Source organism: Mobula birostris, chromosome 26 (assembly GCF_030028105.1).
Source record: "Mobula birostris isolate sMobBir1 chromosome 26, sMobBir1.hap1, whole genome shotgun sequence".
In the NCBI taxonomy this organism is placed as follows: domain Eukaryota; kingdom Metazoa; phylum Chordata; class Chondrichthyes; order Myliobatiformes; family Myliobatidae; genus Mobula; species Mobula birostris.
Genome location: NC_092395.1, coordinates 10617191 through 10633817, shown reverse-complemented (window position 1 = coordinate 10633817; position 16627 = coordinate 10617191). Strand labels below are relative to the sequence as shown.

The 16627-nt window shown below is 39.5% G+C and overlaps 1 protein-coding gene across 6 annotated transcripts in view; it reads left to right on the top strand.

Moving 5' to 3' along the window:
• Positions 1 to 16627, top strand: part of sbno2b (strawberry notch homolog 2b) — a 171947-nt gene that overhangs the window by 111896 nt on the left and 43424 nt on the right. For all 6 annotated transcript variants that reach the window (XM_072244367.1, XM_072244370.1, XM_072244366.1 and 3 more), the window contains 5 exons: positions 72 to 215; positions 682 to 817; positions 3186 to 3291; positions 13431 to 13584; positions 16000 to 16176. In XM_072244367.1, coding sequence (XP_072100468.1) covers positions 72 to 215; positions 682 to 817; positions 3186 to 3291; positions 13431 to 13584; positions 16000 to 16176 — 717 coding nt within the window. The remainder of the gene's footprint in view (positions 1 to 71; positions 216 to 681; positions 818 to 3185; positions 3292 to 13430; positions 13585 to 15999; positions 16177 to 16627) is intronic.

Below are 16627 nucleotides of genomic sequence, written 5' to 3'. Positions count from 1 at the left end.
TGTGACTTACATGTATGTCACTGTGTTTTCTAATTGGTAACCTGCATCAGAGTCTCCTTTAATTGATACAGATAAAGTATGGTGATACAGCTACTTCAGAAGGTGTTTTGTTTGCAACCTACTCGGCACTAATTGGTGAAAGTCAAGCTGGTGGCCAACATAGAACAAGGCTAAAGCAGATTCTGGATTGGTGTGGAGAGCACTTTGATGGAGTTGTATCCTTTATGATTGATTGTAATTATTCACAAGCATTGTTTAAAGCCATTAATTGACCATCCTAATTTTTTTGCTGGGAAGTTAGTAGATCAGCTGAAAAGCTGCTCTCTGTGTAATGAAGTATCCCCACACTGAAATCTATGTACGTTCTCCACACAGTCACTGGGAGAACATACAAACACCTTAGATTTAGCGGCAGGAATTGAACCCTAACTGGTGATCATCTGGCGCTATAAAGCGATGAGGCTAACCGTTACATTACCGTGCCGCCCTGTTGGTGTTTGTGTGCAGAATTGATTGACTCATATATAATGTTAATCAGTGCAGTTCAGATTTACTTACTGAAACGTTCTGTTGTGTAAAGTTTGTAACCAGGTACAAATGGTGTTTCCATATGTGTGTTTGATCATGAAAGAACAACCTTACAGGAGATTTTGGAGTTTCCTTGACAGTATTGTGTCTTAGATCGTATTTGACGAATGTCACAAAGCAAAAAACGTCTGTTTGAATGGCAGTACCAAGTCCACAAAAACAGGTCTGGCTGTCCTGGAGCTTCAAAACAGACTTCCATACGCAAGAGTCGTTTATGCCAGTGCAACAGGTACCAGTATATTCCTCACAAACTGATTTGATGTGATAGACACTAAATGGAATATAATATTATAATTAATATTTTGAACCCTATGGTACTAGAGAATTGCTTCAACATTCCCTGCATTTAGCTGATCTACACATTAAGGGCTAGCATTCTAGACATTCGAATGGTGACGTGGCACTTGAATCACCTTGACAGACTTGCACTGGATACAAAACAGTCGATGAAGTTTTGGCTTTTGTCAGAGCTAACTTATAGTTGTGAAATACCTTTAATATTTAGAAGTTTTTGAAATCTCTACAATTGGAAAAACTAGTTAACAATTTTTTTTAAATTTTAATTATTAATACACAGATAATTGTAATCATTGATATAAAGCAATTCTTCAAAAGTAATTTCTATTTTATCTCCTAATCTACAGCCCCAAATCCCTGTTGAGGTACAAATGTTTGTAAATATGGTTTTAGATCCAACATCTGGTTTGACCTGTCACAGAATCTGGGAAGCTGTTTCCCATAGTGTAACGCTAATTAATCCCGGCAGGATCAGTCTGTGGTATCAGATTCAGCCCCCTTAATTAGTCAGTGGAGGCCAAAAGCATAATCTGGATCTAGCTTTGTTCTGAATGATAATGAGCAACAGTTCTATGTGGAATCGGTGACCGTAGCCAGCAGGGTTTAATGTTTACACATTAAGACACTGTGGCGCCACCTGTACCAAGAGTGACCCTCTCTTTTCTAAAGGAATTATTTTATCCTTGAATTTGACGTGCTCATTAATCTTCAAAAGTTGCTTCATGGTAATAATCCCATAATGACAATAAAAACTAGGGAATTGCACACCAACATCGAACAGCATTTGGCTGCAGTGGGAACTTCTATATTTTTTACTGGCTGCAGAGTAAAATGAAAGTTTACTAAATTAATTTATTGTAGCAGATATGACACCATGTAATTTGTGTCTAGCTAATATTCAGTATTTTTATAGGAATTAGCAGTTGAATTAATAATATTTTGACTCTGCTATTGAAAAAATTATGATTTATGGTTTACTACTTATAACATTTGGGCTGTAAAAAATTATTTTCTCTGAAATAAGTGAAAACCAGAGAATTAGTACTCTTTATCAGGCAGAAAAGGATTCTTTTTATGTAGGCAGCCTGAGGGTACTGCAGCTGTGAACTTGAATCAAGTTGTTGGCTAATTCAGTAATCAAGGCATCCATTGTACAGAGTAAATACAATGCATGAATTATATCTACTGCAGATGTTGTAACAAATTGTTAAAAAAAATTTTTAAAGAATAAAGCAAATAGTCAAGTTATATTACATCAAACTATGCAGTGTATCATTTTATTAAATGTCTTCTCTCAGGGAAAAAAATAGATCAATGTAAGCAAACTCCGGGATTCATTCTCACTGAAGCAAGGGAGTGATCTACCACTCATGTTAAACAGAACTGGTGCTGTGCGTACCTATACCTATTTATCATTAACAGAATAAAAAATTGTCTTTTATTGCATGTTATAAAATAATTCTTAAGGATGAATTATGAGCTGGGTTAGTCTCTTGGCCTTTTATTTCTGCAGCTTTGCATTTGAATTCATTTTTAGTGCTACTCGGATTACACTTTCCCAGCTGTTTGCAGGGATCAGGGAAATGGTCAGCACTGAGGTTCATTTTCTTGTGGGCATAACCAGTAAACCCAAGATTTGAATGTATTTTGCAAGTTCTGTTTAAGTCATATCCTAATTTTGGTGTAATATAAATGTAAGCTCATTAAGGGAATGAAAGAAAATTTTAGTCTCTGTCTTGGATACTGTAAAAAGTCAGTTTTAAGTCACCTGAGTGATTTTTGGGACTAGAATATAAGGTTTTTTAAATATATTTAAAACACTGTCTCCACCTTAAATAGTAAATAAAACTAGTGGATAGTTTCAGAAATTCACTTCCACCACTAACAGAGTACACTGCCTGAATTCTTTTTTTTATTTATCCAATTTTCCCCCATTTGCTTAGCCTATACTTTGGAGTCCTACTCTATATACTACAGAAGAATGACTGTCACTTACTTTCTGTGTTATCCATGGAAGTTAGGCCATTCAGCCCATCGAGTCTACACTGCTATTTGATTTATTTTCCCTCTCAATCCTGTGCTTCTGCCTTCTCCTCATAACCTTTTATGCCTTTACTAATCGAGAACCTAGCCACCTCTGCTTTAAATACACCCAATGACTTGACTTCCACAGATTCACCGTCCTCTAACTAAAGAAGTCCTTTCTCTTCTCTGTATTAATAAAATTATCACATAAATTTGCAATAATAGTAATAAAAATGTTTCTACTAACCATTGTTCTTTTTTTCCATTATGTGAAGGTGCCTCAGAGCCAAAGAACATGGCTTATATGTGCCGTTTAGGTATTTGGGGAGAAGGCACACCATTCCGTCAGTTTGAGGATTTTCTCCGCGCTATTGAGAAGCGGTAAGTCTGGATTACAAGGTTCAAAGTAAATTTATTATCAAAGTACACGTATGTCACCATGCATGAATCTTATTAAGGTTATGTACTCCAGGTTACAAACCTAAACTTGAGTTTATTGTCATGTACACATGTTCACAGATGCAAAGGAAAATTTACTTTGCAGCAGCATCACAGGCCCATTGCATTCACAAAACAATTACACAAAATTAAACAAGAAAGAATGCAATTGGAACGGAAAAAAAACATGGTCCATTGGAGTGCAAAGTTATTACTATAATGTGGTGGCGGTACTCAAGAATCAAATGGTTAAAGGGAAGTTGCTGTTGTTGAACCTGGTGGAACAGGTCTTGCCCGATGTTTGCAGTGAGAAGACAGCACGACCTGGATGGTGGAGATCTTTGAGGTAGATGATGCCTTCTGGAGGCAGTACTTCATGTATATGTTTTTGATGGTGTGAGTTAATACTATAGTTTGTTGCTTAAGGCTTAACAAGTATAAAGCACACACAGGTCTTGAAGTTGGACAGAGAAAGGATAATGATAGTTCTTCTAATTAATAATCTAGTTAGTTCTTTCCTGTACTCTTTTTCCTAAACTACATTTCCTCTTTCAAGTAATTATCTAACATTCTGTCAAAGCTGCTTTTGCCTCTGTATCCACCACTACATGCATTGATGAGTTCCAAATGTAGGTGGGTGGAGGCAAGGTGGGAGGGAGGGAGGGAGTTGATACAAGTGTAGAGAAAATAGATAGTAGAGGGTGTGAAATGGGACTGGGGTCATGTTCTGAGAGCTTGCATTGACACAGTGGGCTTCATGGTTTCCTTCGTCATGGTAAGAAAAGACGAGAAATAAATCTTAACTTTATTTCGCATCTTTAGTCCAATTAAATTTGTGTCCCTTTGTTGTCAATCCAACCTTCATATTCTTCCTTATGTACTGTATTCATAAATGGACACATTATAGCTTTATCACATTATCAAGTTCTCCAAATTTTTGCGCTCCATGCTTTTTATAAAGCCTGGGCCCAGTTCACCTGGGAGTAGGCCCTTCTTGCCCTTAAAGCCATGCAACCCCACAAACCCAAATAACCCTAAAATAAACATAGGACAATTTACAATGACCAGTTAACCTACCTAGTATGTCTTTGGACCGTGGGAAGAAACTGGAGCACCTGGGGAAAGTCCACGTATTCCATAGGGAAGACGTACAGAAACTCCTTACAGAACTGTGCTAGAATTGAACTTGAATTCTGTAATGGCGTTGTGTTAGCTTGATGCTAAAGTTTAGTGACCTGAAGTGTTAACCCAGATTCTCTGTCCACAGTTGTCGTCCAGCCAAATGGCCTTGATTTGGTCCTATTTATTATCTGTAAATTAAGTAAAAGTGTTGAAAATTTTTGACACATCAAGTTTTCAGCATTTGAAGAAAGAGAAGCGTAATTCCATTTGGGTTGGCTATCCTTTGCACATCATAAATATTTAAATGCTGCCTTCTGAAAATAAATTCTGTTTGATATGGGAGACAGGATTGACATCCAGTGCACTGCATCAGAGTAATTATATATAGTCATCATCAAGGGCCCACCACCATCCATGCCATGCTCTCTTCTCACTATTGCCATTGAGAAGGAGGTGCAGGAGCCTTGGGTCCCACACCGCCAGGGTCAGGAAACATTATTACCCTTCAACCATCAGGCTCCTGAATCAGTGTGGATAACCTGACTCACCTCAACTCTAAACTGATTCCACTTCCTATGGGCTCACTTTCAAGGACTCTACAACTCATGTTCTCAGTATTATTTATTTACTTTACTTTTGTATTTTCACAGTTGTTTTCTTTAGCACATTGATTGTTTTACAGTCTTTGTATGCAGTTTTTCATTGTTCCTTTGTTCTTTGAATACCTGCAAGAAATGAATCTCAGGGTAGTATACTGTGACATGTCTACACTTTAATAATAAATTCGAACTTTGATTAGTGCTCTATGTTTTACTTCTTCTGTGTTACTCACTAATCAGTGACATTTAGCAGACAGAACCCTTAAATCTTGTGGTTCACATGATAGAAAAGATGAGAGGAAGGTGTCTCCTAAAAATAAAATCTGTGGTTGCAGAGTTAACTTTCTGGGTGGTAAACAAGTACATCAGATGTATGGAAGAATTAGGTTATGTTATGCTGATGTATACAATGCTTTACCCAGGATTACACATCAGTCAAACTTAAATCATGATCATGAAAAGAGACAATCTGATATTTTAATCTGCACTCAATACCGTGCTGTGCCCTTAACTGTGCTATATTTATTTTTAAATACTTCAGGTGTTTGACAAAGAAACTGCATTTCAGTTGCAAGGTACTTGCATGACTAATTCAAAGTTCAAAATAAATTTATTGTCAAAGTACATATATATCACCATATACAGGTACTACCTTGAGATTAATTTTCTTGCAGACATTCACAAGTAGAACAGAAAAATGCCACAGTATCAATTAGGTTCCTTGGAAATATTTGGGGACCAAAATTAGCTCTTGGTCATTATCTCTTTTTTTTGCTGTCTGTACAATTTGTTCTCTTTTTGTGCTTGGGTTTTTGATGCTTTCTTTGAACGGGTTCCATGGTGTTTCTTTATTCTCTGGCTGTCTGTTGGAACATGAATCTCAGGGATGTATATGGACTTTGAATCTTTGTCTTGTTGGATGGTCCATTGGGATTAGAGATGACTGTTTCATTGAGTTCTGAGATGAGTAATAAGCCCTTACAGAACCAAAGATTTTTCTGCAGATAGGATAGGAAATGCTTGATGGAACTGGTGGGTGGGTGCTTTGTGGGATGGTGCACTCAATTTGCAGCTTCGAAGTGTGCTGCTGATGCACCGACTTACTGAATAAACTTTCTCTACTTTAAATGGTAGTGGCCCAAAGATTCTAAGGAATCAGGAGAGACATTGCATTTCTTTATGAAGGGTTTGAGCTCAACCTTGATTGTTTTCTTCTGTCTGCCTGATAATCTCTTCCTATGACAGGGATTGAATAGAGCAACAGACACAAAATGCTGGAGGAACTCAGCAGGTCAGGAATAAAGAGTCAATGTTTCCAGCAGAGACCCTTCATCAGGACTGGAAAGGAAGGGGGAAGAAGCCAGAATGAGAGGGCAGGGAGTGCAAGTTAGCAGGGGAAAGTTGGTGGGGAGGGGTGATGAAGTGAGTAGCTGGGAAGTGTTAGGTGGACACGGTAAAGGTCTGAAAAAGGAGAAATCTGATAGGAGAAGACAGAGGGCCATGGGAGTAAGGCAAGATGGAGGGGCACCAGAAGAAGGTGAAGGACAGTTGGGGAGGGAGAAGGACCAAAACGGGAGCCAGAATGTGGGGGTTGAATAGAGTGTCTGACGTGCAATAGATGTGGCTTGTCCAACATAACAAACCGATATAACCAGGTCCTCAGTGCTCTGGATATTGGCCTGGGAGAAGACACTGACAATGGTTCGCTTATCCTTGCAAAATATTTGGAGGATTTTGCAAAGTCGATGTTTGTACGCTTCTTTCTCCAGTGCCTTGAGGTATCCCCGTAGGTAGTCCAGGTCTCAGAAGCATTTAGCAGGGCAGGAATCACCGCTGTAGGTGCACCATAAGTCATACTCTATACCTCAGGTCTTGAACTTCAGATACCACTTTCCTCAAATGAGCCAAAGGTTGTGCTGGTGCATTTGAAGTCAAAGTCTGCTTTCACTAAGAAGAAACTCTCACAATAAACAAATTGGTCCACTTTTTCCAGGGCCTGGCCATGAAACTTTACGGTCATAGGGCAAGTTGATGAGTCATTTTTCTTGTGGTTGGTGTAAGACTCATTCTGTCATGTGTTTCAGTGAATAAGTCAGTGTTAACTTGGCCTCTAAGCCCATGCAGACACACGCACATCCATACACTGTATCACTTACCCCATTCACCCATCCTCCCAGCTATGCTGGTTTGTCAGCTTCCAGCCCGAGCCTATTCCCAAAGCTTTGCTTTGCCATGCATCCAATCCTTAGCACCAGCCGTAAACGTATCCTCATTCCAAGCTGCAGGCTTCAGCTGCTCAGGTCTTTATGTTCCCTACTTCAGGCTTCAGCTACACACCTACCCATGGTCATGTATGTTAGTGTACTAATTAATGTTCTTCCTGCGCCCTCTGACAGATCGGGTAGCAACCCTGCTGTTTCTTTAGCATTTGTCTGCTTTACAAAGCCGAGTTGCTAGCTTGACGCTCAGCCCAGCGCAGATAGAAGGCATGCAAGGAGCTGGCTGGATTCAGACCTGGGACTACTCGCCCCGAAGTCCAGTGGATACCACTACACCACCAGCCCCAATTCAGAAATTCCATTCTCTTGGTTTCAATGGTGTTGAATTTTAGATGCAGATTACAAGGTACATACACTCAGTGGCCAGGAGATGTCTAATAGAATGGCTGCTGAGTGTGTTCCAATATAGATGACGGAGGACGAATACCTGCACTTTGATTTCTTATCCTTTGTGTGATTCTGCTAGCAGTTTTCCAATTTTGAAGGTGTGGGCAAACCATCACAGATGGAATTAATGGCCCAGGTTTTACAGTCAATGTCAAATCAACAATATTTCTTTCTGATATATACCTTTTACGATAATCTCAACAAGAACAGGGATAAACAACAGATTTTTCCATGACCCCCCCCACCCCGTAACATTATTTCGTGCAGCTGTAAAGATGACACAACGTGAGATAATTTATACTAAACCCACAAGATCAGCCAAAACCAGCAAGATAAGATGAGCAAGATTTTTTAAAAAAACACCCCCAGACTCTGCCTTAACTCTCTTGTGAGGCCTTTGGCACTTAAAAGCAGCAAAACATTTAATCTTCAAAGTATTGAATTGCTTTTGATGTATTGTTACTGTTGCATAGCAAAGGCAATCTGTTATTGAATTAGTCTTTATATGTTTTTTTTCTGATCCTTGCTCATTACCTGCATGTATTAAAAAAATGCTGACACATAGCTATGTGTTAGTTGTTAGCACTGGGTGCTCAGAAGAGCTATCATCAAAGGTTTATTTGAGAGAATTAGGTATTTGCTTGAAAAGGGGCAATATTAAATGAAATAATGTAGAAGAAGGAGGTTATGCTATGTAGTTTACATGGGAAAATGATTTTGAAACTCAGTTGGGTATATTTTGAAGGTGTGACATTCTGTATTAATATCAGAGACCTCAAACACACTAGGTGGAGGTGAAATGTCTCATCTTGATTGCACTTTTTAAAGAAGGAAATTGCACTATTGAAGGAATTTAAACATTATAACCTGTCCCAAAATGATTTGGTATTTTTTGAAGTATAATCATTGTAATGTAGTAATTGTGAAAACCATTTTGTCTAAAGCAAGTGCTCACATATGTCTATGAAATAGAAACCAGATATTATCAATGATGAAGTAGAGGAATATAGTACTGAATGATGGAAGGAACTCCTCTGCATTTCTTTGAATGGAGTTATTAGTTCTGTAACATCTTAATGGTTTTAGGAAGGGAAGGAATTCCATGGACTCAGTGATGAGACTGAAATAAGAAAGGCCCAGGCAAATTAAGAGTCAGTAGTTGCAGTGTTTTTTGACATTGAAAAAAGCCTATGATATGATGTGGAAGGAAGGATTGTTAATTAAACTGCACAAAATGGGGGTTGGTGGGAAAGTTTTTAATTGGATTAAAGATTTTTTGTTTGGTAGAAAAATTCAAGTTTGGATTGGATCAGAATTATCAAAACAGTACATAGTGGGAAATGGCACACCTCAAGGTAGTGTGATTAGCCCGTTACTTTTCATCATTATGATCAATGATGTCTTCACAAAGGTACCAGTGGATATAGGTAGGTCACTGTTTACAGATGATGGGGCCTTGTGGAAAAGAGGCAGGAACATGGAGCATATAATCAGGAAACTACCAGGAGCAATTGATGGAGTGGGGTTATATTGGGGATGTAGATTTTCAGTAGAAAAAACTCAAACTGCATATTTCACCAGGAAAAGAATTGAGGTAGGGAAGAAGTTAGGATATATGGGATTGAATTAGAAAGGGCTGGATCGTTTAAATGTCTGGGAGTTATATTTGATTCACGATTAACATGGGCAGACCATATCAGGAAAGTTGAGGAGAAATGTAAAAAAGTAATAAATGTGATGAGATGTTTGACTGGTAGGGAATGGAGAGCAGGTTGTTCAGCTTTGAAGAGAATGTATGTGGCTTTAGTGAGATCTGTATTGAACTATGGAAATATAGCATACGGATCAGCAGCTAGGTCTCTTATAAGGAAACTGGATGTGATTCAGGCTCAGGCTTTGGGAGTGTGCAGTGGGGCTTTTAAAACATCATCAGTATCAGCCGTACAGGTAGAAATGGAAGTAATGCCTTTGGAACTAAGAAGGATGCAACTGATGGCAAACTACTGGGCTAATTTGTTGGGGCACAATGATTCTCACCCTGCAAAAGGAGTGTCGCAGGAGTTCTGGGAAATTGGGAGGTTTCAGAGGGATAACTTTAGTTGGGTGGGAAATGATATTGTTAAAGAACGTGGAGTGTTTGATCTAAGGATAAGTCCTTCAGTAGTTTATCCGGTTGTAGCTCCTTGGAAGCTTGTATGGCCCGACATAGACTGGCATTTGTCAGAGGTAAAAAGGAAAGGAAAATATAAAATTGATTTGGTAAGTACATTTAACTGTCATGTGATGGAAAAGTATAGTGATTATACTCATATTTATATGGATGGTGCGAAGGAACCTGAAACAGGAGTGACAGTGTTTGGGGTGCTATACCAGCAAAAGAAATTGGAATCAGCAGAAGGACATCTAATAAGTTAGGGGTGAATACAGTGGAGATGCTGGCAGTGTTGGTTGCGTTGCAATGGGTGGAGACAGCTAGACAAGTCAAAGTGTTGATATGCTCAGATTCATCCTCAGTTCTAGCAAGTTTAAGGTCTTTTCACTCAAACAGTTGGCAAAATGTACTTTATGAAGTCCTTCAGTCAGTCACAAGAATTGCAAATCAGGGAGGTCAGGTAAAATTTCTATGGGTTCCAGCACATGTAGGGGTGAAGGGGAATGAGAGGGTGGATGAGTTGGCAAAGAGGGTATTAAAGAAAATGTAGAATTGCACATTAGTATCAGTAAAGCAGAAGTTAAGTGTGTAATCTGGGAAAAAATCAACCAAATGTGGCAAGAAAGATGGGAAAGGGAGGTATTTATATCAAATACAAAAAAGTGTTGCAGGTACCAGGGTAGGTAGTGGATGCAGAAGAGAGGAAACTGTGGACTAGGTTAAGGCTGGGGCACTGTGCATTAAACAAAACATTGAAAATGATAGGGAAACACCAGACAGGATTGTGTGAGGAATGTCAGGAAAAGGAGTCAGTAGAACATGTAGTTCTGAGTTGCAGGAAGTATGGGATGAAGAGAGAGATGATGAGAATTAATCTAAGGGAATTGGGGGTGCAAGAATTCACATTAAAAGGGTTGCTGGGCATGGGTGAGAGAGCACAGGTCAGGGTATTTTTAGCTTTCTTAAGGGGTACAGGGTTTTTTTTAATAGGATATATGGGGTGTCCGGGAGCGGTGGCACCTCTGGTGGGGGAACATGTCGCATCCTTTTCAGGGCAGTTTGTCCACCTTTGGTCCCCACCTGGCACTCAGCTCTCATCTGTGGCTCCCTGGAGCTGTTTGCATCCGACAGCAGCCACACCCTGGGCAACGACTTCAACAAGCCGGCTAAACCAGGTGAGGGTAGCCGACAGGTCTCAAACCCTCGGTGAGATAGGGAGTTGTCTATCCCAGCATGTGAAGACAGACTCCGGCGGATTGAGCGGACGAGACCAACGGAAGTTCCAACGATCAAGAAGGCAGTCTCTGCAAGCATCGTGGAATGCGTAGAGCACAAGACACAGAAGATGTTCTGGTCATCCACTGCACCTAGTCCCATCTTCAATCATCTCGACTCTTGTCTTGCCACTGGATCCAGATAGGAATTGGGAAGAGAGAGTGAGGCTGACGCTGCACAACTCTCCCTCACTTAAATCCAAATCAAGCACTAGTCTCGGCACCATAAAAGCCGGCTGGTGGCGCAGTGACATCAGCGCCGGACTCCAGGAGCAAAGGTTCCCGAGTTCAAATCCAGTCGAGCCGCTCCCAGGCATGCTTTCCATCCGTGCCGGGTTGAGTGTCGAGCTAGCAACTCGACCTCGTAAAAAGTACTAATGGTGTCAAGGTCCTCATCGATGATGATGACGAACCTTAAATAGGATATGATGGATAAGCAGGGATAGGGTACTAGGATGGCCAAAGATGGGAGGAAAAGTGTAGGGTAGGGTGTGTGTGTGTGTGTGTGATTGGATGAAGGGATTGAGAAAGTAAGTCTGTTGCACACTCCGGAGCAGAAAGTGGCGGTAATGCACCATTAAGCTGGGTGCCAACCGCCATAAAACAAAACGAAACCAGAGGACATGCGTTAAGGGTGAAGGGGGAAAAGTTTAAAGGGAACATTAGCGGGGGCTTCTTCACGGAGAGTGGTGGGAGTGTGGAATGAGCTGCCAGGCGAGGTGGTAAATGCGGGTTCTTTTTTAACATTTAAGAATAAATTGGACAGATACATGGATGGGAGGTGTATGGAGGGATATGGTCCATGTGCAGGTCAGTGGGACTAGGCAGAAAATGGTTCGGCAGGGCCAAAAGGCTTGTTTCTGTGCTGTAGTTTTTCTGTGGTTTCTATGGAGAAGGAGAAGAAGAACATCTTAGTGGGAGATAGGAGGGGGCCATGGTTTAATATTATCTGGAAAAATAACACCTCTAGAACCCTTGGGAGTGCACAAAAGTGTCAGTCGAGATTAAGGTTTTAACCCCTCAGAAAAGAAACTGTTCGAGAACTTTCTAAATCAAAACCAACTGTGGTGCCAATCAGCCTTTGGCATTGTGGGATGCATTTCTAACTACATGAAGAGGAAGAATTGTGTAGTTTTCTGGAGCTGAAAGGAAGAATTGACATATCTTCTGTGATGGTTATCTGTGAAATGAAGCGGGATTAGTTTTATTGTACTAAAGAGAGAATGGATTTTGGTTTTGAAAGAGAATTTAAAAACCACAGGGAAAAATTCTAAAACTTCCGTACTGCTTTGAGGAAGCAATTACCACAGATTACTAATTATGAAAGCCTGATATTCTATATCCTGAGCAAAGAGATAGAAGTGTGGTGTTGCATGAGAGCTGCCTGCGGCTCTGCCCCGAGCTAGCCCTATCCTAAACACAGAGGCGGTATCTATAATGGCATGCTATCAGTTCAAACAGAAGACTGTCAGGGCCCTGCTTGGGCTGAAGTTGATAATTAAAGGCACATACTTATCATTTTCAGAGGAGTAGCCCAAAGCTGTACTTTCTTTCATTCACCGGAAAAAGAAATAATAATTAATAGAAGTGCACTAGGCTGGGATTCGTCCATGTGAATTGTGTTTCATGTTTGTTACTTTTAAAATTAGCTTTATTTGTCACATGTACATTGAAATATACAGTGAAATAAGTTGTTTGCATTAAATCAAATCAGCAACGATAGTACTTGGAGCAACACTCAAGTCTCACTGTGCTTCTGGCGCTAACATAGCATGCCTACAACTCAATAAACATAACCGTATATGTTTGGAATATGGGAAGATAGCAGAGTACCCAGAGAAAACCCTCTGGAAGAACATACAAACTCCTTATAGACCAGAGGTAGGCAGCCTTAAGCACAAAAGATTTTCTAGCATGCGTTATTCGTTAATTTGAGGCAAAACATAACTGGATGTACTTAAATGGATAATTCCCATATTTCAAGTTTTTTAAATGGCATTTACCTGGCCCACCATCCGCTCATTAATACGCGATCCGGCCCACAGAGGCAAAAAGGTTGCCGACCCCTGTATAGATACTGGCAGGAATTGAGTCCCAATTACAGCTCCCATTGTAGTAGCATTACGCTAACTATTACATTACCGTGCTGCTCTCATTTAACATCATGCATATCATTCCGCCAAAGGTATCTCATGAAATGATTTGATCTTAAGTATACATTGATAATGGCCTAATATCTTACAATTTTCTCTTTTTTTTATTCCTTTAGTGGTGTTGGTGCAATGGAAATTGTTGCTATGGATATGAAAGTTAGTGGCATGTATATTGCAAGGCAACTGAGCTTCGCTGGAGTGACATTCAGAATAGAAGAAATACCTCTTGATGAAAATTTCAAACTTGTATACAACAAAGCAGCTGTGCTGGTAAGGAGTTAAACTTATTTCAGCAGTTTGCTGTTTTTTGATTATCTTAACTAAGTATTTCAGAATACATTTGTGCAATTATAAATGTCCATGTGTAGCTATAGTAATTCAAGTAATTTGTGATTACCAAAACAACAAAATATGGAATGCATCTTATGTGTAAACTAATAGAACAAAATCTACAAACGATTCAACCAAGGAGATGAAAATTCCATGTATATGAATGGAACAGTAAATCAGAATTTCTATGCTTGGTCGTTATGTGGAGAGCAACAAAATCCACAATCCTGCACTAACTAACTAAACAACATGATGAAAAATTACAACTCTACTTTATCGATTAACACCAGTGTCAGTCTTATTAGGGAATTGTACTTCACTTGTTCTCTCTGCAGGCACTGAATGACTTATCAGCATTTTTTTCAGTTAATGATTTAAGCTATTAACCGTGACATGTACAGCTTGCAACACTTACTCAGAAATGGAAAAAATTGACTGGGCAGAAATTAGGCTTCAATACTGAATTTGAAAGGCAGTTTGTTTGTGGGCGTAATAGGCTCGATTTTCCAAGGGTAGGAATTGTGATTGTCCTACGTATTCAAAAAACCATTCTATTTTCTATTTTTAAAGTTGTTAACTTGAAAAGGATGAGGTCATCTCCAGATGTTTTAGATTGCCTTTTGTGAGAGTATTCCTTTTTTGCAGTTTGTCTCATTGTGATTTACACTGCCATTTACTATCAACAACATCTAAAGATATTTAATAGCATTTTGTTTTTTTGAAATAAAGTCTCTTGACAGATTGCATAAAGTAAACTGGCAAATGGAATTTAACCTCATTTTTTTCTACTGCGCTGCACCAGTGCCTGTTGCCAGAGATATGCACTCAGTGGCCACTTTATTAGGTACCTCTTGTACGTAAAAGTGGTTACTGAGTGTATGTTTGTGGTCTTCTGCTGCTGTAGCCCACCCACTTCAAGGTTCGATGTGTTGTGCATTCAGAGATGCTCTTCTGCACACTACTGTGGTAATGCATGATTATTTTAGTTACTGTTAGCTTGATCCAGTCTGGTCATTCTCCTCTGAACTCTCATTAACAAGACATCAACAATCGTTCCATGGTCAAAGTCACTTAGATCACATTTCTTCCCCACTCTGATGTTTGGTCTGAACATCAACTGAACCTCTTGACCATGTTTGCAAGCTTTTATGCATTGAGTTGCTGCGGCACAATTGGCTCATTAAATATTTGCATTAGCGAGCAGGTGTACAGATGTTTATGTGTATTGTATGGTTTAATTGTTGCAAAAATGACAGAAAATACACATTCTGGATTGTGTTGTTAGCACAATTAATGCATTCTGGTAGAGTTTTACCACATATGGAAAATCACAACCAATTTTCCTCAGCTTCCTCTGCCAAGATTGCAGCTGATTACCAATATAACCAGTGGGAAATCCTAAACATTGCATTTACATGTGCAAATTTTCGAATTCCTCCACATCCAAAATTCCAAAGTTCTCCTAATTAGACATGTCTCATTTACGCCCAAGATTCTGAGGTGCTGGTTTGTCATTCTCAAATAGGTAAATTTAATGAGAAGCAGCCTGCTTTTGTAAAATTTTGATTAAAAAAGGGAAACAACAAATAAACAGTTCTTGTTTTATTGTGACTGAGAAATTTACTGTTGACGACATTTTTATTCCATTGTCCTGCTCAGTTGAGGAACTGACCATATCTTTCTTATAGGGACATTACAAGCTATTTATTATTGGTAGTTGCTCTATTTATGAGACTGTGCTTAATCACTGAGTGTCACACTCATTACACGCAAGAACTATACAAGATACTCAATAAAATTTCCACATTGCTGAAGCATACAGCTATAAATTATTTAAGGAATATCATGAGTAAGAAGTGCATTTTCTTTCTCAAGCTCCATGTTCTGGTAATTATGCAGAAATGTATTTGTTTATTTATTTATTGATATAGAGTATGGAATAGGTCCTTCTAGCCTTTCGAGTTGCACTGCCCAGCACAGCAACCCCCAATATAACCCTAGCCTTATCATTGGACAATGTAAAATGACCAATTAACCTATCAACCGGTACGGCTTTGGACTATGGAAGGAAACCGGAGCACCCGGAGGAAGCCCATGTGGTAACGGGGCGAGCATGCAAACTCCTTACAGACAGCGACGGGAATTGAACCCGGGTTGCTGGTACTGTAAAGTGTTGTGCTAACCACTACGCTACCAAACCGCCCCTCACTTGACTTGATATCAAGTTTTATTTATATGACAAATATGATGGAAAATGATATGTTACTGCTTCTGATGTAGAGTTTCTGAACTATATTAGTATTTTTGTGAGTAAATTTATATTTTTAGATTAATTCAGAGGGTTTTCTTTTCCAGTGGGCTGAAGCAATGAATGTATTTCAACATGCAGCAGAACTAATTGGCTTGGAGTCCAGAAAATCTCTGTGGGGGCAGTTTTGGTCTGCACATCAACGCTTCTTCAAGTATCTGTGTATTGCTGCTAAAGTTAGACGTTTAGTAGAAATAGGCAGGCATGAGCAGCAGAAAGGCAAGGTGAGAGGACATTCTTTTTCACGTTGTGATATTGTATAATGTTTAACGGAAATAGCATATTACTATTGATAGGGACATTCAAGATCAAGATTCAATATTGTTTAATGTCATTTCCTGCACAAAAGTGTAAAGGAGAATGAAAGAATTGTTACTCTGGATCTGATACAATACTAAAAAGCCACAAAAGATAAAGATGGCTATTGCCCAGTAGCGCTCACATCAACAGTAATGAAATGCTTTGAGAGGTTGGTTATGACTAGACTGAACTCCTGCCTCAGCAAGGACCTGGACCCTTTGCAATTTGCCTATCACCATAATAGGTCAACGGCAGATGCAATCTCAATAGCTCTTCGCACGGCTTTAGACCACCTGGACAACACAAACACCTATGTCAGGATGCTAACAACAGGAATTCTGCAGATGCTGGAAATTCAAGCAACACACATAAAAG